We start from the raw sequence: 24,775 nt of genomic DNA, 5'->3' as shown, positions 1-24,775 counted from the left end.
TTCTAACCCCTGAGATTCAGCCATACAGTTTGAGCAGGAGCTGAATAATGCGACTGAAAAAAATTGCCGTGTTTGCCCAGCTTAATGCAGGCTGTTTAAACTAAACAAGCTGCTGTTTCACATAATAAACCCTGTCAGCCGCAGTATTGCCTTCTGTTTTAACACTAAAGCAGTAGAGACGAGCTGTTTGCATGTGCGTGGAACTCTAGCGTCATTAACCAGGCTAGCTGTTAGCTTATATCTCACGCTAGCTAACCAGCGAGCAATTAAAAGGACAACCGAAGCTGCACAAAACACCCACAAACTTATCTCACTACAACGTAGCGCCGAAAATATGACTCGCAGCTCGACACAGACACACACTGTCTGTGTGTGTCTGTGTCACTTAAGCCAAGCGTACTCATATTAGTAAATATGGACACACATAGTCAAACTCAGGGAGCATCTCGCCACACTTTTTTTTTCTGTCCTCTCTATTTACGAACAAGTGATGTACTCTCTCCACCTGTCTAAGCGACACACACAGCATACATCCCTAGTTATGCACAGACATCTATGGGTGCACTAAGATTCGTTACATGGAATATAAATGGAGCTGGCTCCAGAGAAAAGAGGTTAAAAATATTTAACCAACTCAAAAAACTACAGGCAGATGTTGTCCTTTTACAAGAGACCCACAGACCTCTTAGAGGTTCGAATGAACTTAAAACACCTGAGTTTCCTAATGTGTTCTCAGCTTGTTATAATTCTAGACAAAGGGGAGTAGCAATTTTAATCCATAAAAAAATTAATTTCACAGTACTCGATACAGTTATAGATCCAGAGGGCAGATTCTTAATCATTAAACTATCTATACGTGATAAAAAGCTATGTATTGTAAGTGTATATGGTCCAAATGTTGATGATCCCTCATTCTTTCACGGTTTTTTCAGTGCACTCTCTGAACACTTAGATGGCACACTTGTTCTTGGAGGTGACCTCAACCTTGGACTAAATATACAGAATGCTTTCTAAAACAGATGAATCAATATCACTTCCTACTGCAAAATGGGAAGCGGATTTATCAGTTAACTTAGACCAAAACTTCTGGTCTCAGATTTGCTTAAAAACCTTTCATTTAAATAGAAATCCCAGTCTGCAATTAATTCAATACAAAATACTACATAGAGTGCACTATACAGGTCATCTTTACGTCTACCAACAACTGCTCACACTGTCAAACCAAAGCGCACTGTGCGTTGTCGATCCTATGTGCTGCACAATAATATTCAATATTTAGTATTTACTGTTATATTCACATAGATAATCGCGATGATGTTGTTTATTATATTGGTCTATTTTTTTGCTTGTTTTCTCATTTTTCTTTCTCAGCAGGTGATCCAGGTGATTGATATATGCATTTTTTGTCTGTTTTGTTGGTTTTTGTTTTTTGCCCTTTATCACCGTTCCTCTTCACCGCTGTTTTTCTTTCCCTCTTTCTTTCTCCCTTTTCTTTTCCCCAGTCATGTCTGTCCCGTGTGTAGCAAGTGAAAATAAAATAAAATAAACAATAAAAGCAAATAGACCAATACGGCAAGGCTGGGATGGTCCATTTGGTAAAGTAAATGCATATGGCATCTTTTTTGGACAATAATTCTGATGGCAAAAGAACCAAACAGGACAGGCGAAAAAAAAGGAAGAAAAGAAAAGAGTGATTGTTTACATTTTTCCTTTTCTTCCCTTGTTTTCCTTGGTTTTGTTTAAATACATGGTACCTGCAAAAACATATTGTGTTGTGTGTATTTATTTTTACTGAGCCTCAGCTCCAGTAGCAGTTTTTAAATCTTCAGATTAATAATAGCCCAATATTCTGCTTAATACGTAATTAATGTTAATGTGTATCAATTCATTAGCGATTCATCAGTGTTACAGGTCACTGACAGATGTGACTGGAAACAAGTCACATCTGACTGAGGCCAAATGTCCTCTGATATAACTGCAGTTAAATCAGATCTGGTATTTGTAAGAAGCTGTTGGTCAGAAAGTGACATTACAGGTAACAGTCAATATACAGGACATTTAAGGTAGAAAAATGCACACACAGATCAAACTGATTGATCAGCCATCAGAGGAGTCAGATCAGTGGAGCTGCTTCTGTTCCTGATGTCCCCTGTTTGATCCTGGACCTGAACTCTCCCTGCAGAGGAGACACAGCACAGTCAGACACACACACACACACACACACACACACACACACACACACACACACACACACACACACACACAAACCTTTGACTCTGAGCAGCACTCTTGTGTATCTCTTGATCTCCCCGTAGACTCTACAGCTGTACCTCCCACTGTCTCTCTCTGTGGGCTGTTTCAGGGTCAGACTGAGGTCTCCAGGCTTCAGCAGAGATCTTCTCTTCATCTTCGTTCGGTCTCTGTAAATCTGGTGCTGTTCTCCAGGCTGATCAGAGCTGTTCTTATACACGTGGACCTTCCTGTCATCATTGTTCCACCACACCACCTTAGCATCTGCAGGCAGCTCTTTTGTGGTTTTGAAAGGTAGCTCTACAGACTCCGCCCCCTCCTCCACCTCCACCTGACAGACTGAGAGGACAACAAATTTCATAAACAGTCTAAAGCACAAACTAAGATTTGTGTTCATGAAGATCTCATCATCTCTTCTTCTTCTGCAGCTCACACCCAGCAGCACTGACCTCTGACTTTCAGCTCCACTTGTTTCATCAGGATTTTTTTCCCCTCCCTGTTGCAGACGGTGCAGGTGTAGATGTCTGCGTCCCAGTCTGTGGGGTATTTCAGGGCCAGACTGAGGTCTCTAGTTTTCAGCAGGTCTTTATTCATCTGTGTTCGGTCTCTGTAATGGTTGTCCTGATCTTCAAGCTGGTCAGATCCGTTCTCATACACGTGGACCTTCCTGTTGAATCTGGTCATCCACTTCACTTTAGCATCTTTAGGCAGGTTTATGGTAGTTTTGCAGGGCAGCAGGACAGATGCCTCCCCTGAATCCACCTCCACCTGGGGGACTGAGAGGAGAAAAAACACAACATGAGCTGTGCAGCAAAAGCAGCTCTGAGATTTTTTTGATTAGATAAAATTATATCTTTGCAATAAAATCAAGTTTGACTGGTTCCAGTCTGAAACATGTCCCACTGAACAGAAACGGTGTCTTATTTGGTTTCTATCCAATCAGCAGCAGAGCTATCTGCTAAAGAACTCTGCTGTTTTATTTCAGAGTCAAAGATTTATTTGCCATCTTGTTGCCTGAGAGCTGTCCTATCAAGCAAGTTTGATTTATTCAGACTAAAAAAAATATTGAAATAAAATAAAAACGTTTCAAAATAAAAGCAAAACTGAATTTTAAATGTCAGCAAAACCTAAATGAACATGATTCTCTGCATGCCAGATGTGTCATAAAGAAGTGACATGGACGAGTTCCTCTTTCAGAAACGGAGCTCAGCTGAAAGAAATACAGACTAATCAATACAATTTATAAGTAAAGACATCTGTTCTTGTCATGGTTCCCACGTCTCTCTGGATAGCCCACGCTGGCTACAGGTTTTGTTTTGTTTTTTCTCTTCCTCTCTGCCTCTCCCTCGCTCCTCTCTTCCTGGGTGGAGGTCGTTACCGGCTCTTGCTCTTGGCCCACACACTGCATTTCTAAAGATGAAAATAAAGCTTCTAATCATCTAGCTCTTTCTGCACAATGACTACCATATTAGCACACATAGAAGCACTGGTCATGTGACTTTGCCCAAATGGCAATCTTAAAATACTCAACTCTAACACTAACCATTGTATTCTGTGTGAAGATAACCCCCTCCTGGACTAGATTATGGACCCTGCCTGTTTGTGGCGGCATGAGTGGAGTTTTGGAGCAAGTGCGGCTGAAGAGGATTGAGTGTCTGCGGTGGAGCTGTGGCGGTGACTGTGCTGAAGAGGAAGTGTGTGTCTGGATTACCTCCTCTCCCTGGAGCCCTGGACCCCCCTTCCAACTCACTCTGCATATATATAACACTAAGGTGTTCCCCGTTGTTAATAAAACCTCTTCTTTTGTTTGCAAAGAACTGTGTCTGTGCGTATGTCCGTGCAGTAGCCATGACAGTTCCATCTTGATGCATTCTCAATCATCCAGGTAAGTAAATCCCAAAAAGTTGACTGGATGTAGCATTTTCAGTGGGAGAAATGTGCTGTTTCAAATAGGGCTGGGCCATATTATATTGTTCATGGTAATACCGGTACAATGTTTGGCAACGATAAGAAAATGAAATATCACGATAGAACGTGGGTAAAACGCGCATGCGCAGCGCCTTTGTTTTCATACGCACATGGCTGAAAAAGCATGGCGGCAACGGAGAATGAGCAGGGAGAAAGTGGATCGTTGAGTGAAAAAGATGAACCAGAATTGGTTTGTAAAAATGGTGCCACTTCAGTGGTGTGGAACTGGTTTGGTGTTTGTCCGTAGATACCCACATAAGCACATTTTTTTTTGTAGAACATGCAAGCGGCCGTCGCCGTATTTGTCCGACTAAGGTGCTCGTAAATTTGGGAGTAATCTGAGTCCTAAACGCTGTCCTTTTCAGGTCCCAAAGTCAAACGAACACTGCAGCGTCACTGAGAGTTAAAAACTGTTTAAATTCTTTCATCTTTAATAAAATGATCAGCATTGCTGCTTTACCAGGTATAACTATGAAGTTTAACATCCAGGCATCCATGAAAACAGAATTTATTACCTTTAATGGAGTTAGAAGTTAGCAGGAAGTTAGCTCGCTAGTTTTGCTAGTTACCTAAGAATGATATAGCATGTTCTGACATAGATTTCTAAAACAAATTCAAAGTACAGCCCTGCTATCACTTCCAACATAAATGAAGACAGGAAACTAAACAGCAGTGACGTTTGTAAGTTTACTGAAGTTGGGCTAGCTGGTAGATAATGATGTGCTACGTGATCACTAGCGACGCAGCTATGTTAGCATAACATAAACACCTGGAGGATGAACGCTAACACTTTTCCACTCGATAAAAGTTAACGTGAAGGTTCCTGATGGTTAGCGATAAATGCAATAGCATGGCAGGATGCTGTAAACGGACCAAACTTCAGTCAGGAGAAAAACTGAGCTAATCCATCCACAATACGAGGTTAGTCATTAATATACTGCAACAACATGGGAATAGAGCAGCTGTGATAGAATACAGCATTAATGAATCAATGGTACAGAAGTAGAGGAAGCAAGAAGAATGAGTTGAATAAAGTTTGATTTATCTGACTGCTTTGTTTCGCTTAATATGTCTTATAATCCCGTGCACCTTATGGTCCGTAAAATACGTAGGCTTTTTTATTTGGCACACTGCAGTTTAATGTTGCAAAGCACCTCTTTTTAACTTTAGTGGATATTATACATGGTTATGCTCAGGATATGTCAGCCCATTTCTACTGGAAATGCCTTTTGGTTAAACTTTCAGCAAGGAATTTGCATTTGCACTGTTAAATTTTTATATAGCTTTAATGCACATAAAAAACAGCTGCTTCTTTAAGTGAAAATACATGGATGGGGGGTTTTTGCGCTAGTAAAGTTGTGGAGTTGTATTTTGTCTTGCATCAATTATATCGTCAGTTATATCGTTATCGCAAATTTTCAAATATGTATCGTGCTAAATATTTTTGGCCATGTCGCCGTGCTCTAGTTTCAAACAGCACATAAGATCCACCACCTGAGATTCAGCCTCAGATCCTGACAAAACAGGATTACTCCTAAAAGTCAGTTAAGAGCTTCTGAGCAACAAAAATCTTCCAGAAGACACAGCACCAGCTGCTTAATGAGTGAGTGAGGCAAACAAATTTTTACCACCAATGTGCTAAAATCTGAAGAGGAGGGGATCCAACAGACACTTTCAATGCTTCTAATTCAGATGCTTCTAATTCAGGCAACAAAGGAAGTTTGACTTACTTGTTATACGTCGGAAACCAGAGCAAAGAGTGCTAGAAGAGAGAAGGACGCCACACCGAGGACGTGGAAGAGTAGGTGAAAGATTTGTCTGAGGGTGGCTGGGAACTGTATGGTTTACCAAAGATAGATAAACAGGGTCACCATAAAGACCGATTGTCTGTACGATCAACTCGGTCACCTATACCTTCTCAAAGTTTCTGGTTTTGATCCTCAACCCGCTAATAGGCAGCTCTGAACACCACATCCAGAACACATTGAATTTTGTTGAGAAGGTGAGAAATGTCATTATGGAGGCAGATTAAACCATGGTGTCGTACGACGTTACATCTCTCTTCACTTGCATCCCAGTCACGGAAGCGTTGGAGGTAGTCCGTAAGAGATTACAGGATGACACCAACCTCAGCAACAGGACCACTCTCAGCATCGACCAAGTGTGTTTGAACTGTGTCTTCATTCCACCTACTTCACATACAAGGGTCAGTTCTACAGGCAGAAACATGAGTGTGCCGTGGGTTCCCCAGTTTTACCCATTGTTGCCAATTTGTACATGGAAGAAGTGGAAAAGAGGGCTTTGCTATCCTACTCTGGAACACCACCAAGTCATTGGTTCAGGTATGTGGATGACACCTGGGTAAAAATCAGATCTCAGGACGTACCACATTTCACAGATCACATTAACTCGGTGGACCGACACATCACATTCACAGGGAGGATATGAAAAGTGGCAGGTTAGCCTTCTTAGACTATGAGATTTCCATCAGTAATGGGGGACATCTATAAGCTGATGTGTACCGTAAACCTACACATACGTATCAGTATTTAAGGTTTGACTCTCATCATCCACTGGAGCACAAACTGGGTGTCATCAGGACGCTACAACACAGAGCGAACACCATCCCCACTGACACAGCGGCCAGGGAGGCAGAAGAACAGCACTAAAGAAAGCTCCAGCCGATCCAGGAATGGAGGACAACCGCTGCCTAAGCGAAAACCTGTAGTGATCCCGTATGTGTCAGGAGTATGGGAACAGTTGAGACGCATCTAAACACCGGGTCTCTGTGGCTTTTAAACCCCAAAACATGCCAAAAATTGGTCCACCCCAAGGATCGGGTACCCCGACACAGAGTGACATAGTGTACGCTGTTAAGTGCCAGGAGGATTGCCAGGATTTATACATCGGGGAAACCAAACAACCTCTGGTGAAGCGGATGGCACAACACAGAAGAGCAACCTCGTCAGGCCAGGACTCTACAATCTATTTACACCTACAGGCCAGTGGACACTCTTTCAATGATGGGGATGTACACATCCTGGACAGGGAGGAAAGCTGGTTTGAGCGCAGAGTCAAGGAGGCCATTTATGTAAAAAGGGAAAGACCATCTCTGAATCGAGGAGGCGGCCTAAGGGTACATCTTTCGCCATCTTTCAATGCTGTGATTGTAGCCATTCCCCAACTGTCTGTGAATGGTACTCATGGCCATTGATCAGTGGTCTTTGACCAGTGGTTGTTGATCAATGGTCATGAGAATTTGTATACTAATGATGAAGGATCAACCTCCCACCCCATTGTGCATTCAGTGGTGCTAGTTTCCGTGCAAATGTACTGTTTATAAGATTTGGGGAAACCTGCAGTCAGCTGAGATTGAAGAAGTCACTTGGATGAGTGACGAAATGTTTCTCCCACTGAAAATGTTACGTCCAGATGAACAGAATCAACTTTTTGGGGTATCATAGTTACAGCAGATTTATTATTAATTTTTAGGTGATCTGTTGTGTCAGTGATTCCATTAATATAAAGACCATCTGCTTCCATTCATGTTGGAAACAGCGTCAAAGCAAAGAGAGGCAATTTGATGGCAGCACTGTCATGGGTCTGGGTCTGATGATCCAGGGCTCTTGTGTTTTGGACTTGTTGATATTTCTGGGTTTGGGGTTTATCCTGGGCTGGTGGTCCTCATGATGCGCCCTGCCTGTGTGTCTGTGTAAGCATACTCTGCTATTGTAGGTTTTTTCTCGGCTCCTGAAGGTCCCCTGTTTCCCTGATTATGTCTCGTGTGTGTGTATGTGTGTGTGAATCAGGAAGGCTGGCTTTCAAGCCAGACACACCTGTTGCTCATCAAATGTCGCCAGCTCTACTGGCTGAGCTTCAGTTGGTGCTGGATCGTTGAGTTCACGATGGGTTTGTTAGTGAGAACTTTGTGTGTGTGTCGAACTCACTTTCACTGTTTTCCTTTTCCTTGGGCCTCGAACCCAGTTTCACTGTTTTCCTTTTCCTTGGGCCTCGAACCCAGTACTTTTACTTATAAACCTCATCATCACTTCAACCACAATTCTCATAAGATTTTCACCAAAATCAAAACAGACATTCACCAGTAATTTCAGTGAGTAGACTTTAATTTTTTCATGTCCAATTTGGCACATTTTGGAAATAATTCAACAGGTAGTACTGCCTTACCTTTGGATAAGCCGGCTTATGCCCACTCACTTTGACCACTGATATTCGTGCCTGCCCGTCTGACCACCTCGGACCCCGGATTTCTCTGTCCAAGCCTCCAACTCACTCTCCCTCCTCAATAACCGGACGAGCCTCCCAAAATGTTCGGTTCAAATATTGAGGAGGGGTAGAGGAGGTAATCAACTTCCATAATAACAACACTGGTCCGGCCGGGTGGAGTCAAACGATGATTTTAATGACATGCGTGGGGAAGACCGCCGCTGTACGCAGACAGCGCCGATCCCCGACTTACAGAGCATAAGCAGGTGTTTTATACCTTTCAGGGCTTAAATTTAATACGCCCCTTCAACGTCACTCAGATACAGTTCATACATAGGTTTCAAAACCACAATGACTTAACACAGTTTAAAATAACATTGTCTCCGTCTCCATGACAGATGCTTCCTGTCAGCCTTCTGACTTTCACTTCCCGTCTGGAACACCAGACCCACACCCTGCAAGAAACTGTTCCTCTTTTTGCAGAGACAGCAAGAAACTATTCCTCTTTTACAGAGACAATTTTAAAGTTACAAGCAAACATGACTAACCTCTCACCTATAAATAAGTCTATCTAATGTGTGAGTGTGTGTGTGTCAGCATGAACTGCACTCAGTTTCACCTCTCACTTCACCAGCTGAACCTTGTAACCTTTTCCACCAGACAGAAGGCCAGCACGTACACATTTAAGATTATAACAAGCATTCAAAAACATTTAAGATTATAGATTCAACTCAACAGTTTAGAGTGGTTATAACTGCACCTTTAATAAAGGCTAATTGGGTACCAATATGTTTAAACATCTGAATACAGTATCAATACTGCAGATTGTATTATTAATGCAATGGTAATGATGATGATTATTAACAATAGCAGTAAAATATATCTCTAATTTCTCACACTTGCCAGTTTAACTGATGTGTTTTCTCACTTGTATTGGGAACAGAGTTTGTCATGGGAGCGAAGCCACTGTACAGATTTGGAGTTGGGGTTGTCACAATTCACGCCACAGAAATGAGCACTGTGTGGGATTCGGGGGAGAAACAAGGTAAAAACTATGTTCTGACCTTTGACCTGTATAAGCAGCACTGACCTCTGACATGGAGCTGCACATTTTTCCTTGTCAGTATGTTTCCTTTCCTGCTGTAGATGGTACAGGTATAGATGGAGTTGTCGTCATCCGTGGGATATGTCAGGGTCAGACTGAGGTCTCCAGGTTTCAGCAGAGATGTGCTCTTCATCTCTGTTCGGTTTCTGTAAAACCGGTGCTGTTTTTCAGGCTGGTCAGAGCCGTTCTGATACACGTGGACCTTCCTGTTGTTTCTGTCCCTCCACTCCACTTTAGTGTGTTTTAGGAATTTAAATATGGTTTTGCAGGGCAGCTTGACAGACGCCACCCCTGAATCCACCTCCACTTGGTAATCTGAGAGGACAACAAAGCACAACACGATGACATCAGCAGCAGCTGTAATGGTCACATGACCTCCCTGTCCCCTTCCCCTCGTTCTTTGGTAACTAGTCTGCAGCGTCCTGTAAAGTCCATCTTAGATGAAGAAAAGAAGAACAGACAGAGTGAGCCTCCACAGTGAGCCATGTCTCACACACATCAGCACAGAAACCATGAAGATTTCATGTGTCTGCTCTGAACACAGTCAAGAGGCCACCAGAGGACACCTGTTAAGCCTTTAAGACCTACCATAGAACCAAGTCCACCAGAGCTTATATTATATTTTTACATGCTGTGGAGCCATTTTTGGGAGCATTTCAAGTTGATATACATCAATACAACCATTATAGCCCAGATTTTAATAATATGTCTGCATTAAGTGCATAGTAATTACATAAATTGCAATAAAGTGCAATAAAATACAAAAAAATTTAAACAAATTTTTTTTGTTTTTTTTTAACATATATTTCTAGTTAGAGAAATTTAAGAGGCTTATCCCTCAAAACTGTAAATACAAAAAAGTTGCACAAAATAGTTTCCCACCACAGGAAATTTATTTTGAGTGTCTTCATAGTTTTATTTTTGAAACACACCAATTTTTATATACTGCAGGAAAAACGAAAATAAATATTATAATGCAAATTTGCAAAATAACAGCATATGCATCAAAATAAACTATTTCCAGCGGTGCAATATGAGTCCTAAGCATCCCAGAAACGACACAGAAAGTCATAAAGTCAAAGATAACTTTTAAAAACACCAGTATAAGCTCATGAGGCCTTGATGGTAAAAAACGGGCACGCTCCGTTTTGTGTAACTATTTTTAAATCCCTGTAGAACCGGAACCACGTGAGCTAGCGCAATAATTTTTTTTGCATATGAAACCGGAGGAGTTGTACTTACATCTTATGCCATCAGCTTGTCCTCGGTCACAGTTTCCTTCCACATATAGCTTTGCAAAAACAGCATAAAAAGCACTTGCAGCAACAAAATCATTATATTCCAGAAACATGCTTTGCCGATCCGATCAGCTGTCCATAAAACTTGCTACGTTGGAATAGACGTCAGCGTGAACTATCGCATGTCTGCCATAACCTGCCCGAAACCGGAAGTGACGTCATTTTTGCAGAAAATGTAGGGTTTTTTTTTTTTTTTTTACCTTCGCTGTGTTATAAGCCTACACTGGTGTTTTTGAAGGTCATGTTTTACTTTATGCTTTTATGAATAGTTTCTGGGATGCTTATTTTGATGCACATGCTGTTGTTTTCCTAAATTTGCATTATAATATTTATTTTCGTTTTTCCAGCAGTATATAAAAATTGGTGTATCTCAAAAATAAAACTGTAAATACACTCAAAATAAATTTCCTGTTCTTGGAAACTATTTTGTGCTACCTTTTTGTATTTACAGTTTTGAGTGATAAACCTCTGAAATTCCTCTAATTAGAAATATATGTAAGAAAAAAAGATTTTCATTTTTTTGTAGTTTATTGCACTTCTTTAGAATTTATGTAGTTATTATAGACTTAATGCATACATATTATTAAAATTTGGGCTATAACGGTTGCATTGATGTATAGCAACTTGAAATGCTCCCAAAAATGGCTCCACAGCATAAAAATATAAAGATAACTATGGCGGACTTGGTTCTATGGTAGGCTATGTTCCTGACTCGTTCTTTGATCTCAAGATCTCATGTGTCTGGTCTGAACACAGTCAAGAGGCCACCTGTTAACCACTGGTATTATGGTTAGTGTAGTAGGAAAGACACTTACCTGACATGTAATAGTGACGTAAATAATATAAAAGACCTCCAAAAATAACAAAGACAAACAGGAGAACCAGAAGATCTTTGACCCAGGATGGAAATGGTTCTGTGGGGAAACATAAAAAAATGACTTCTAATCTCTAAGCTGTGTCTACAGTATTGACCTTTATCTCCAGCACCTACTTTTGACCTGCAGCATGACTTTTTGTCTCAGGATGTCTTTGTCCCTGTAGATGGTGCAGATGTATCGTCCTGTGTCTCTCTCTGTGGGGTGTTTCAGGGTCAGACTGAGGTCTCCAGTTCTCAGTGGGTCTTCATTCATCTTTGTTCGGTCTCTGTAAACTTCATCCTGAGTCATAAGTTGGCCACTTTGGTTAGAATACTCATGGACTGTGATGAGTCCGAGGTCAGAGCGAGTCCACTCCACTGTGGTGTCCTCAGGCAGGTCAGGTGTTGTGTTGCAGGGCAAGATGACAGACTGTGACCCTTCTCTCACCTTCACCTCCGCCTGCTGGTCTGAGAGGACAATAAACCAAAACATAAACTGTAGAAGCAGCAAAATACCGCTAAAAGTTTTGTGTTGGGCCATGCATAAATTTTTAATGCATGTATAATATATGTACAGACGTGAGTGTGCTGAACCTCTCTGAGCTAAACACAAACACATCTGCACACAAGCAGTAGAACCTACATGAAACAGAGCTCATGTCTTTCAGAAGTTATAGAACTAAGAACCCATTTTATCTGCTTTGTTTCTCATGTTTTGCTTCCACAAACGTGTGTGCTTGTTTCATCAAGACCTTCAGAACTGTTTGAGAAATACTTTGCTTTCATTTAATCTTTAACCTTTCCCTGCAGTACTGACTTATGACCTGTAATTACAGCAGGTGTTGGGTTTGTTACTGACCTTTGACCTGCAGCTGGATGTCTCTGAATCTCCGTTCTTTTCCTCCAGCACTGATGGAGCAGGTATAGTTGCCACTGTCAGTCTTTGTGGGTTTTCTCAGAGTGAGGCTGAAGTCTTTAATGATGAAAGCGTAACGATTCATTGATGTGCGTCTGCTGTAACGCTGGTTTTGTCCTCTAACATTGTCTCCTTCTTCTCGTTGTTGGTGTACAGATATGGGATGGAGGTCACTGCGAGTCCACATCACTGTTGGATTGTCCTCAAGTATAGAATCTGAGTACAGACAGGACAGCAGGACAGACCTTTCCCCTGATTCACCTCCACCACCACAGCCAGAGCATGCTGGGAAACTGGATGGACAGAAACACAAACACAAATCAAGTTCGTGTTGTAGGTTTGACCCAGAGTTAAAAAATAACCAAGTTTAACTTCATGCATTCTCTGATCCTTGTCCAGAGCCTATTCTAGCTACTATAGGGCACACAGGGCCAACACAACCATCCACACCTACGGCAATTTAGAATTGCCAATTAACTTAACCCCACTAACTGCATGTCTTTGGATGGTGGGAAACCAGAGTACCTGACGAGAACCCACACAACCATAGGAAGAACATGTAAATTCCATACAGAAAGGCCCAGGCCTGATAGTGGAATTGAACTCAGGACCTTCTTGCTGTGAGTCAACAGAGCTAATCAACACACCACCGTTCTGCCTGACTACACAAAACAGCTTCAGTTTTCTTGGGTTCCTTTCAGCAACCCAGAAATGTGATGTGCAGCCTGTGGGACGAGACAGATTAGCAGTCACACTCCTATCAGAACAGCTCAAACCAACATGACTGTCCTTCACTACAACAATCAATAGCATGTTATAGAGGCAACAAGTAACATTTGCCTGTAAGAATCAATTTTTTGATAGAAATATTTTTATCTTTCATTCCAGTGTGGTCTGTATCTAAAAACTATAGAGGCTCTGGCTGTTTGCAGGTTGATGGAGCTTCACTGCTTTCCAGAAAACTCTAGTCCTGACCCTGTTAAGTGGATCACTTCATATCGCTTAAACTTAGAGCTAAACCTGACTGAACCTCATTAAGCCTCTAATCCCGTCTCTGGTACCAGCCTCTCAGGTCCATTCAGACATGACATAAATGGAGTGAAGCAATTGCACAAGTGCTGCTGATTGGCTGAGGAAGAATAAAATAGTCATGATAAACCAATCACATGACCAATTTAAGTTGATATGGCAACAAAATGCTATGTCAGCCCAAGACAATCCAGAGTCTCCACTTTTGTGTTAAAAGCGGGAACTTCAAACGTATAACATAAACACATAAAATGGCATTTGGTTGTTTAGGAAGAGGTGGAAGTTTTAGGAGTGACAGCGGCAAGCAAGAGCGAGCAAGCGAGTGACAGAACGAGACAGAGAGAAAGTTTTGAGATGTGAGAGATTTGTGACGTGTAGCATGTTTGGAGTGTAGTCAGTGTGTAGTTTAGTGGATGGTTTTGTTTTGTGTGTCAGAACAATAAGGTGACTGCTGAATGTCACAGTTGCTGCCAAAAAGCCAAAAGCGGATTACAGTGTAAACACTATCCAGGTAGAAAACAGGAGTGATACATCTCCTGCTGTCAGGCCTGCAGGTATCAGGCTGTGATGTGATTCTCTGTCTCATATGGAGAGGCACAACTAATCTTTGTGACTTCTAATTTGATGCAGAACACCTGATTGTTCTGTAAATAGTTTGAAATGTTTTTTTTTTTTTTTTTAAACTGCCTTGGCTGTGTGGTGGTTCATAAATTTGATTAGTTTTGAAGTTGTACATCCCTGTTCCTTATATTTCATGTCATGCCTTTATCATTGTTTTATTTGTTGTTTTGACTGTTTGCTCTACAGAATATGCAGTGGGAATGTAGAGGGAGATAAGTATGGAAAGTTTTGCCTGGGCTGGTTGTGCGTCAATCCATTTGTTATGCCTCAGGGCCCCAGTAGATGGATTGGCGAGTCTCCTCCTTCACTCAGTACAGACGAGTGAGAGCGAGAGCTGCATGTCTGTGCCATTCTTTCACCTCTCCTCACCTTTTCCCCTGTTTAAGGTAACTGCCATGCACAGAACTGTATAAATGCGGCAGCATGTGTTACTGTTGAGTATTAGCCCATTATCATTGTTCATTGTAACGAAAGAGGTGAATTGTGCACTGTTTTTGCTGAGAAGTTCCAGTTAAACTCTGTTGCTGTGTATGCTAGCTTTCGCTAGTACTCCGCCATATTGTGTCATGATTTTTTCCGTTACTGTCTGTATAGGTTAACTACTGAACAACACACAGTACTTTAAGTATAATTTAATTGCTGTGGAAAGTTAGTGACTGTGTCCGCTTACATCTGCAAGTTAGAAAGATGTTTTTGTCTAATGTTACAGTTCATGTTGCCTAAACTATTCTCATCAGCTAATGCAGCGTATAAGGGTGACTTAGTTTAGAAACAGTTGTCCTGAGACTGAGTGCATGCATACGAATATTGTTCTGGTTGTATTGCTTCTGAAACTCAGTACAGATGACTGAGAGCGAGAGCTGCGTGTCTATGCCATAAAGGTTGTGCTGATAAGAATGATACCAAACAAGGTAAGAGTTTTTATGTTTTTCAAGTTTTAAAAGATGAAATGTAGAGGTAAAATCAAAAGTAGTCAAAAACGGCCAATTATGCCCTATACACCATAGGGTTAAACATTATTTTAAAGTAACACAATAGTTACTTTTCCTAATACTTATTTATTACTTATTTGTATAATATTGTAACTCAGTTACTAGCTCAGTTACTTTTTTGAAGAAGTAACTTCACTAATTGTTTTTTTTAAAATAACTTGTCCAAAACTGCTTATCAGAGCCTTATTGTTTCTAATACACACAAACACTTTATGCTGCATGTGTTTAAACTTTTCAACACAGACGTATGTCGGTTAGAAATGGCTGATACAGTTGGTAAAGCTTATGTGTAAAGGGTTACAGAGGTATTAAGTATAGCTGAAATATGTAGTTGAACCTCCCAACACTCGCAGTACAACTACAAACATCAGTAAAACAAACTGACCCTTTCTTACAAACTAATCCATACATAGAAAAGGCCCGAAGCTCAGCCAATCACAGGACAGGGCGTGATCAGCTGACAAAACTACAGGGATTTGAAGGTTCTAGGTGAGGCTGACAGAAAGTTGACCAACAGGTGTAAAACTATGAGGACACACAATGTTTGTACAACCTTTTCTAAGAAGTTATCTTTGGCAGTCTGCCACGATGTCTGACTGCACACATTATATCTATTTATATATCTATCTATTTATATCTATTTCTATGCTGTGGTGTGCTGGGGGAGCAGCACAGCAAAGAAGGACTCATCCAGGCTGGAAAAACTGATCAGGAAGGCTGGCTCTGTGGTTGGCATGAAGCTGGACACTCTGGTGACAGTGGCAGAGAAAAGGACACTAAAGAAGCTGCTGGATATTATGGACAATGCTGGGCATCCTCTGCACACGGCCATAAACAACCAGAAGAGTCTGTTCAGTGACAGGTTGCTTCTCCCAAAGACAAGAACCAACAGACTTAAAAACTCCTTTGTCCCACACGCCATCAGACTGTTTAACTCCTCTCTGGAGGGGAGAGGGAGGGGAAACAGGAGGACAAAGGAGGGGGGAACAACTAAGCTGTAGTGCCTCTTTACTTCACTGTGTAATACCTTTGTGCAATACTTTTTGTTAATAATCATACTTGAAATGTGCAATTCACTTGTATTTTTATTTTTATTTTTATTCCTATTTATTCTATTTATCCCCTTTGTATATTTTATCTATATATGTCTTTGTATTTATATATGTGTGTGTGTGTGTGTGTGTATATATATATATATATATATATATATATATATATATATATATATATATATATATATATATATATATATATATATATATATATATATATAATATTCTTGACTCTGTAACTTCTGTCGGTGCTGTGCTTTTTGGAAAACAAATTTCCCAGAGGAACCTACCCGAGGGATTAATAAAGTTTTATCTTATCTTATCTTATCTCTTATCTTATCTGAAACGTAAAACAAACACAGATAGCTGAACAAACTGAAGACTAAACATACTCTACAGCCAGTCATGTCAATGATCGCATTGAGGGGGGTCAGGCCTTTGCAGAATAGCAGTGGGGACAGAGCATCTTCTTGGTAGATCCCTCACTTGATGGTGACTTGTGCTATGGGCTTGAAGTTGGCCTCTAGTGTTGTACGCCACATCTCCATTGAGTTCCTGATGAAGGCTCTTAGGATCCTGTTGATTTTGTGTTGATTTCCAGGATCCATGTGTGGGGCATTGCGCCATAGACCTTCTTATAGTCAATCCAGGTGGCACACGACTCAGTTCATGAGTGTCACACAGAAAGGAATTGGTAAGAATAACAGAGGCGCAAAACACAGCTACTGGTAGACCGAGCAGTCAGCCAAGACTGCAAAACGAGGCTGACCAACCTGTGCAGCCTGGTCTTAGCCACTATGATGCCTGACAGGAGTTTCCATGTGCTACTGAGGTGGTTGGTGGTTGGATGGAACTAACTACCATATATATATATATATGTATACTGTAGAGGAATTTCTTTCACTAAGGTATTAATCACATTATTTCATTGTTTTAACATGTCTGACACTCATACTTAAGACAAATGGTAGGGGGTGTAGCAAAGATGTTGGGGGGAAAACAGGAACTCCAGAGGACCAGTCTTTTGTCTCTTGAGGACTCTGGGAAGTAGCAAGGGAGTGTGAAACAGCTGTGTACTGCCTTTTGTTCCTGGAGAAGGTATTTAACTGAGAGGTTGACTTTGGCTCAGAGAGACTCTGCTGACCCTGCCCCGTGGTCATGCAGGGGCTTCACAAGCTTGTTTATATGTTGTGTGCATGGGAATAAAAGAATGCTAGCTACCGCTCACCGCTCGTCTGCAGACTTTATTCAAGTGGAAAAACTTCCACAACAAAATGGCGCTGCGAGCAGGGTGGTCCGTGTGGTCGCTGAACAACGGTTCCGTGGACGGGCTGATCACCCCTGAGGGAAAAGGTACCTTTGTCCTACCAGCTGTTGAAGCGAAGGAAATGGAGGAGTCACGGAGCCGTGTGTTTCAGTCACCACCGAGATCATCGATTTTGAGGGGACTTCTGCAGATGGGTGAGTTGTAGCTAACTTGTATACAGTCATGGAGAGTTTTTTTGTCTGGCCGAGGGGGGGAACGCTGGCCGACCCCGGAGTTCGAGTCTCCGGGAGGAAAACCTGGTGGTTTGAGGCCCCAGGCTTGTGTTGGGTACGGCTCATCACAAGGACAGTGGCTCGCGCACGTTGTTGGGGAGAAGCCGGCCCAGACCTGTGTTCGGTCCAAGTACGTCACAGGAACGGCGGTTCGGGTACACTGTCGGGATCCATCTCTGTGTACTATAGTGCACGGAGTGGCGGTGTTCGTTCCTTGGTCCGTAGAAGGCAAGGGCCTCACGGGGGACGCCTCGTGTAGTAAAATAGGATCTAGATCCAGTAGATCGGCAGACGTTCCACCAGGCGGCCAGAGACAAAACTCAATACGTGACTGTGGTAAGAATTGAGTAAATGTGTAGTGTGTAAGATTGCAGAGAATGGTTGTGTGGGAAACGTTGATGTGTGTGTAAAAAACAGTGAGAAACGGGGTTACAAAATGTTGAAGATGGGGAACAAAAACAAAGAAAAAAAAAAAGAGAGAGGAGTGTAGAAATGTGTGTAAAAGTTGTTTTCAACTAGTGGGAGAGGGTGGTACTGCAGGCCACCAGCTCCCCTAGGGTGGACACACACAAAATTAGCAAAATTGTTGATAAAATAAGCAAAATAGGAAGAGGGTTTGGTGTTTTTCAACGTAAAACAACTACAATCTCTCTGGGTTTTTAAGAAAGGGGAGTTCAGAACCAGAGAGAGGAGATGTGTTGTTTTAAGCAATGAGAAGCATGATCAAAATGTTTCAGTGTGTCACTTGCAGGAGAAGAGCAGACCTGGATCAATTTTCCACATGCAGCAGTCGGAAGAAAATTATAGGTTAACATGATTAGAAACACTCAAGCCAAGTTTTGGCTGAATTGTTTTACAGCTTAACTTCCACGTGTTTGTCACCCTGAGAACACAAGCTCCAAGAATCTCTCCCTGAAGACAAGAAATGCAGTTTCAGAACAACGAGATGGATCTCAAGAGCTCACAGCAGCATCCTGAGCAGTGAAGAAAAGGTCCAGCAGCAACAGCTGTGCAAGACAGCGACAGCAAGGAGAAAAATGGCATCATCATGACTGGATGGATGGATGTGCATTTCCAACGAGCTGCACCTTCACTGTGTGTGAATGGACTTTTGAAAAGACTGCTTGAGTTGGACATTTGCCACTTTCGGCGCAAAAATGGCAAAATGAGACCGTGGAAAACAGGACAAAGCTGAAAGACAACTGACTCTCACTGGACTGCTGCAAGGGGAGAGATGAGATGAGACCACAGTCAAAGGAGAAGGGGACAACATGGAGGAATGCTGTTGTAGTGTGGGAATAAAATTTGGGTTTAGGAAAACTGGGAAGGAAAAAACGACTGCCTTGCGTGGAGAATTGAAAAGTGTCTGGAGCACCGCAAAGAGGAGAGGTACACAAAAATTACACAAACAGAAAAATGCATTAATCCTACTAACACAAACACACATGCAATGAAGCTCATGAAGACCAAATAGCATTTTAAGCATTTCTGTTACCATCATCTTGTCCGGTTCACTTAGTGGGTTAAGCAGTGATACATAGACTAGTGAACTAGTATTATTTTTGGGGAAGGATGATTGAATCATTGCAGGGGTGAACAGAATGCTGCGGGAGGGTCAGATGAGTGGGGACTAATAGATTATTGAGTTTCTGGTTTCTGATGTGTGAGGGAGGTCTTATCGTGACACACATCTGGGTACATGGGGAAAACAAAAACTCATTTTCTAATAGAATATTGCTGTTGTGTGAGGTGTGACTGGTGGATGAAAGTTTTGGAGATTTACTGATGCATTTTCCTTTGGTACCACTTTGAACCTGGCAATTAGTTTTTTTTTTATCATTCTAAGGGAGTATGCTTAGACAACTTCTAAACTAGGCCTTCATATTTTTTGATTTCTAACAGTGCACTGAGATTTTGTTTGGCAATTTTCTCTTTTTCAAGCAGGCCTGCAAGATCGGAATCGAAAGCGCTACACAACATGTTGATCAATCGCAAGTGAGCTTCTCCAAAATTAAAATGGGCTCGGGAGAAAGCCACTTATTTGGGACAATCAGAAAACAAGTCCCTGGCAAAAAGGATTCAGCGAGGTAATCCAGTCTAAATTCTTTTTTTTCCTTTTTGAAATGACGTCATTGCTGGCAGTAGAAACTTATTGCGACACAAGAGGTTCTGCTATCAGCAATAAACACGGGGATTGACTGGACTGACAAAAACCTGACTGACTTGACACCAATATGCAAGATTGCACCTCCACCCAGAGAGACAAAAGGGTGGATGTATATATGTATGTTTCTTTGTTACAGGAGCAGAAAGGTGACAGCAACATCCTGGGTTGCATGGGCTTTTGAGCCGTGCTGACTTAACCTTTTAATTGCCACTTTCTGTGTCTTTGTGAATTTACCAGCAGTGTGTTATTCATGACCTTGTATTGTTTACAGTGCAGAGGTCACTGTGAGAAAGTGTGCATACAGACGCGCTGCGCTAACATCTATATCACTTTTTCCACAGCAGAGGGCTAATCATATGATCTAATCACATGATTTACAGCAGGACACACCACTGGCTAATGTTTTTTTTCCTTACAACAGGGCCTGGAGTGAAGCTACTTCAGGGGAGAAGCCCTGAGAATTTTTAAGAGACAATGCACAACTTTATTGTGCATGTCTAATTGTGCTAAGCTAACATAGGGCAAAAGAGGGTTTTTTCCGGGGAAGTTTTCATTTTTAAATTGCAGGAACCGTGACATGAGGGATATGGAAGGATTGACTGAGGCGCAGATGCAGACCATGCCTGGGAGACAACGCTTCAAGAGGACCACTGAGAAGCAGGGACCATCTGCAGGACAACAGACAAACGACAGTGGGCTTCCAAAGGATTGTCATGAGGAGATTTTGAACAGCAAAATCTTAAAATAAAATGAAAGAGTTTCGACGTTGACGCTGAGGAAGACAACTAAGGTGTACGACGTGCTCTGCCTTAAATCTACAGCTGCGTTGGAACAGAAATCGAGGGATGGAGAGAGCGTGCCAAGCTCCAAAAGTGACAGCGCAAGGAAGATCAGCGTTGGAGTTATGACTCTGTAAATGGCACAGACGCCAGGAGCCATGACTGTGACTGGGAATGACCACCTAATGCTGTTTCACTTTGCCATGCAAAGTACTTTGACACTCTGGAGAAGACCTTTCCTCTGTATCATTGGTGTTTCCATTTGCATGTGAGAGCTTAGATTGTGGGGAAGATTAAAGATGAACAAAGGGTGGTGGGAGAACAGTGAAGTGAGGATACACAGTGTGAAACTCCTTTAAGTGTACAATAATGTTGATGTAATATGCAGAATGTCAGGAAAGAAATTCTGGTTTAATGTGATTCTTGATTTTAGAATCAAAGGGTGGGATTGTAGAGGAATTTCTTTCACTAAGGTATTAATCACATTATTTCATTGTTTTAACATGTCTGACACTCATACTTAAGACAAATGGTAGGGGGTGTAGCAAAGATGTTGGGGGGAAAACAGGAACTCCAGAGGACCAGTCTTTTGTCTCTTGAGGACTCTGGGAAGTAGCAAGGGAGTGTGAAACAGCTGTGTACTGCCTTTTGTTCCTGGAGAAGGTATTTAACTGAGAGGTTGACTTTGGCTCAGAGAGACTCTGCTGACCCTGCCCCGTGGTCATGCAGGGGCTTCACAAGCTTGTTTATATGTTGTGTGCATGGGAATAAAAGAATGCTAGCTACCGCTCACCGCTCGTCTGCAGACTTTATTCAAGTGGAAAAACTTCCACAACAATACACACATACTACTAAAATAATGAATAGAAGATGCAAACAAAGAGAGTGAGACGGGTAGGAAAACTTATTATTATTTTATTTATTTATTTATCTATATTTGTTTTTTTTAGCTCCAAGTAGTATTTTGGGATTTCTCAGTCTGTGTGAGTGGTCAATCCCAAGAGGTTCTCACATCAATAAGCTCTACTTACAACACTAAATTCATACTAATCTTGTTGGAAGTCATAAAAAGAAGCCCCTTCCCCAGGGTCCAGGCAGGGGGCTGTTTTTTTTTTTTTTCATGGCATTAATGCTCTGGACTGGTCTCCTCCAATAAGGGCTCGGAACAACTCAGGGCTCAGTGGTTCAAGAAAAATACTAAAGATAAAAATCGAGAGTAGTCACCAGGTTAGGCCACCTAAACCAAACCAAAATTGATTTACTTTACCACCTCTAGCTACCCATAAGACTTCTGTAGGCATTTTTCTTCTTTCGCTCCCTTCGTTTTCGCTCTCTACATTTTCAAGAATCCCATCAGAACCTCTCCTTCTGTTTTGTAATCATGGATTCTGAATTAAAGGATTACGTCACCACATACAGATATGCTGGTACGCATGTGTGATTGTGCATGTCTATATCTGCGTATACATACATGCCTCTCAGGTCCACTCAGACCACATATAAATCTCTTCATCACATGGTGAACACACGGATGTCCACAGAGAATTTACATCTCAAATTTTAGAAGTATAACAGGATCCACACTTGAACCATCAGGTCTCCAGCTGCCCATGTGCACAGAGACTGTAATAAAGTTTTAATTTTACGTCTGCTCCAGATGATTCTTATCAGTGCCTTATTGATTATAATGCAGTGGTCCCTCGCTATAACATGGTTCACCTTTTGCGGCCTCGCTGTTTCGCTGATTTTTTTTGTGCAATTTTGCATGTGTTTTTTTTTTTTTTTTTACAGTGCATTGTGTCTGCGTCCTGAATGGCTGTAGACCATTGTCAATCAATCTCGTTCTGTGTCTCCTGTACAGTACAGAATGCGTCCAGCAAAACGTTTTATACCGCCAAAGGCACCTAAGGGCACCTTAGGTTTCATTCTATAATACTCTACTCAGTTTTCTACAAAGGTTTGAACTTTGAAAGCATTTAAACAAGAGATAAAAGTGCTAAAATGTTCATGCCTCTTTGATAAAAGTCTATAAAGGATATAGTGATGGGTTTTACAGGCTTAAAACATCTATAATAATTGTAAGAAATAAAGTTGTCTACATTATGGATTTCACTTATCGCGGGTTATTTTTGGAACTTAACTTCCTTGATAAACGAGGGACCGTACACGCCTACAGTTTATCTGCCATATGTTCAAACATTCGTACACAGACATAGGCAGATTAGAAATGACTCACAAAGCTGGTTAATGCTAACGTGTGAAGAGTTAAAAAGTCATTGAAGTAAAAACAGCTTAATCAGTGCTATCAAAGAGAATAGATTCTGTTGAACTGCACAGTACAACACTGTAACCAAACACGTGAAAGAACTAAAATTAATGAACAAAGAGCTAATCAGTAGCTGAAATATATAGTTAATGAAACTTCCACCAGTTGTAGTGAAAATACAAACTTAAGCTAAACAGACCAATAGTTTGCCCCCTTCCAGGAATCTGATTTATTCATAGGACAGTGCAAAAAAACCCAAAAAACCACACACACACACACACAGAGCAAGTGATTGTAACACAAGTTCAGATTTAGCAGCTTTGGATTGTTAGTTTGATGTGAATCAGAATCCAGTGTTTGATGGAAATCTCCTCCTGCTGCACTTCAACACATTAAAGAGAGAGAGATGAAAGAAAAGCTGATGATGAGAGCAGAGAGAGGAAGGTGTACTTACCGTGCAGGAGGATCACAAACACCACAAACATCTTCATGTTCCTGTCAAACTCAGAGACTCTTTCAAAGCCCTTCAGGACATCAGCTCACAGCAGCTTCACTTTCCTCTGCTGATCATCTACTGACACTTTCACACTGCTCACACTGTCACAGCTCAGAGTTCAGCTTCACACTTTGTTAAAGCACATCTGAGGAATGAAGTCCGGCCGGCCACAGATCACTTCTGAGGGAAGAGGAGGACGTCGTAGTTTTCGCACCCAAGTGCTCTGGTTGGAGGTGACTGCTGTAGCCTCAGCCTAACACACACAAAGCCCCACCTTCAACTTTTCCTACCCCTCTCACTCTTTTTGTTTGCATCTTCTATTCATTATTTGTAGTAAAAACAACATGAACAAAGAACTTCTTCCACTACAGTATTCATTACAGCACTCCACACACCCTCACACTGTCTCAATCCCTCTTTACAATTTCACTGAAAGAAGGCACGAAGCTCATACAGACACAGGGCAAGACGTGATCCGCTGACAAAGCTACAGGGATTAGAACGTTGTGGGTGTGGCTGACAGTGGATCAACAGGTGTAAAACTATGAGTAGTAGTGTGTCTGTGAAGGTTCGCGGTCATCCAGGTCATTGTAGTCAAAGGAGCTTGCAAAGAAAAGCGTCTGGACTTCTTTAAGTTGCTTAAAGACGTTTCACCTCTCATCCGAGAAGCTTCTTCAGTTCAAAGGTCAAATGGTGGAGAGTCCCAGAGTCCCACTAGGTTTAAATGTGGGACTTGAAGCTTCAGCTTCAGTCTTCACACATATCCGTGCTGGTCAAAGTGTAAAACTCGAGGCTGAACGGCCTTTGTTCAAGCACACGCTCTTCTTAGCTGGGCACAGCTATGAGCACAAACAGCAGTGGCAGCCAGCCTGTGTCTGTCCAACCAATCAGAGCTCCTCACATCAAAAGCAGCATGTGGTTAATTTGCATTGCTTTGAGATTGTCATGGTCCTACGTCTGACCCAGTGTTTTGTGTTCGCTTATTGGTCATTCATGGTTTTGGTTTTCTGAATGTTATATTTGTTCTTGCGTCCAGTTTGGGTTACTGTATTTTCCTTGTGTACCATCTGTAACATTACTTCAGTCTGTTTCTCAGCCTTGTCCTTGTGAATTGTTTCAGGTTTTATTTTAATAGTCCCTGTCCTGTGTGCAGTGCGTCTGGTTTTGCTTCCCTTGTCTCATTAGCTTTGTTTCCCTCCTATCTCCCATTCCCTGAT

General features: G+C 41.7%; 2 protein-coding genes across 2 annotated transcripts in view; one reads left to right on the top strand and one right to left on the bottom strand.

Moving 5' to 3' along the window:
• The window catches only part of LOC146521164 (protein NLRC3-like), a 482,659-nt gene that overhangs the window by 290,353 nt on the left and 167,531 nt on the right, over nt 1-24,775 (top strand). The gene's annotated exons all lie outside the window — the stretch shown is intronic.
• LOC146521174 (uncharacterized) lies at nt 792-23,921 on the bottom strand. Its single transcript, XM_085154403.1, has 8 exons — nt 23,517-23,921; nt 12,561-12,910; nt 11,837-12,169; nt 11,661-11,759; nt 9,533-9,862; nt 2,700-3,026; nt 2,269-2,589; nt 792-2,176 (listed from the first exon to the last, which is right to left on the bottom strand). Exons 2-8 carry the CDS (start codon nt 12,802-12,804, stop codon nt 2,085-2,087), a joined length of 1,746 nt encoding a protein of 581 aa, XP_085010529.1. The 5' UTR covers nt 12,805-12,910; nt 23,517-23,921; the 3' UTR covers nt 792-2,084.

The sequence above is a fragment of the Neolamprologus multifasciatus genome, chromosome 3, assembly GCF_963576455.1.
Source record: "Neolamprologus multifasciatus chromosome 3, fNeoMul1.2, whole genome shotgun sequence".
Classification (NCBI taxonomy): Eukaryota; Metazoa; Chordata; class Actinopteri; order Cichliformes; family Cichlidae; genus Neolamprologus; species Neolamprologus multifasciatus.
The sequence above is the reverse complement of the archived record's forward strand: the minus strand, read 5'-3'. Positions and strand labels throughout refer to the sequence as shown.

Bases quoted from the DNA above. Each gene is read 5' to 3' on its own strand.
- LOC146521174 (XM_085154403.1), bottom strand. From the start codon at position 12,804: ATGTGGACTCGCAGTGACCTCCATCCCATATCTGTACACCAACAACGA. The intron at 12,170-12,560 runs GTCAGTAACAAA...TTGTCCTCTCAG, and splicing joins CATCCAGCTGCAGGTCAAAG to ACCAGCAGGCGGAGGTGAAG. The intron at 2,177-2,268 runs GTTTGTGTGTGT...TCTCCTCTGCAG, and splicing joins AGTGCTGCTCAGAGTCAAAG to GGAGAGTTCAGGTCCAGGAT.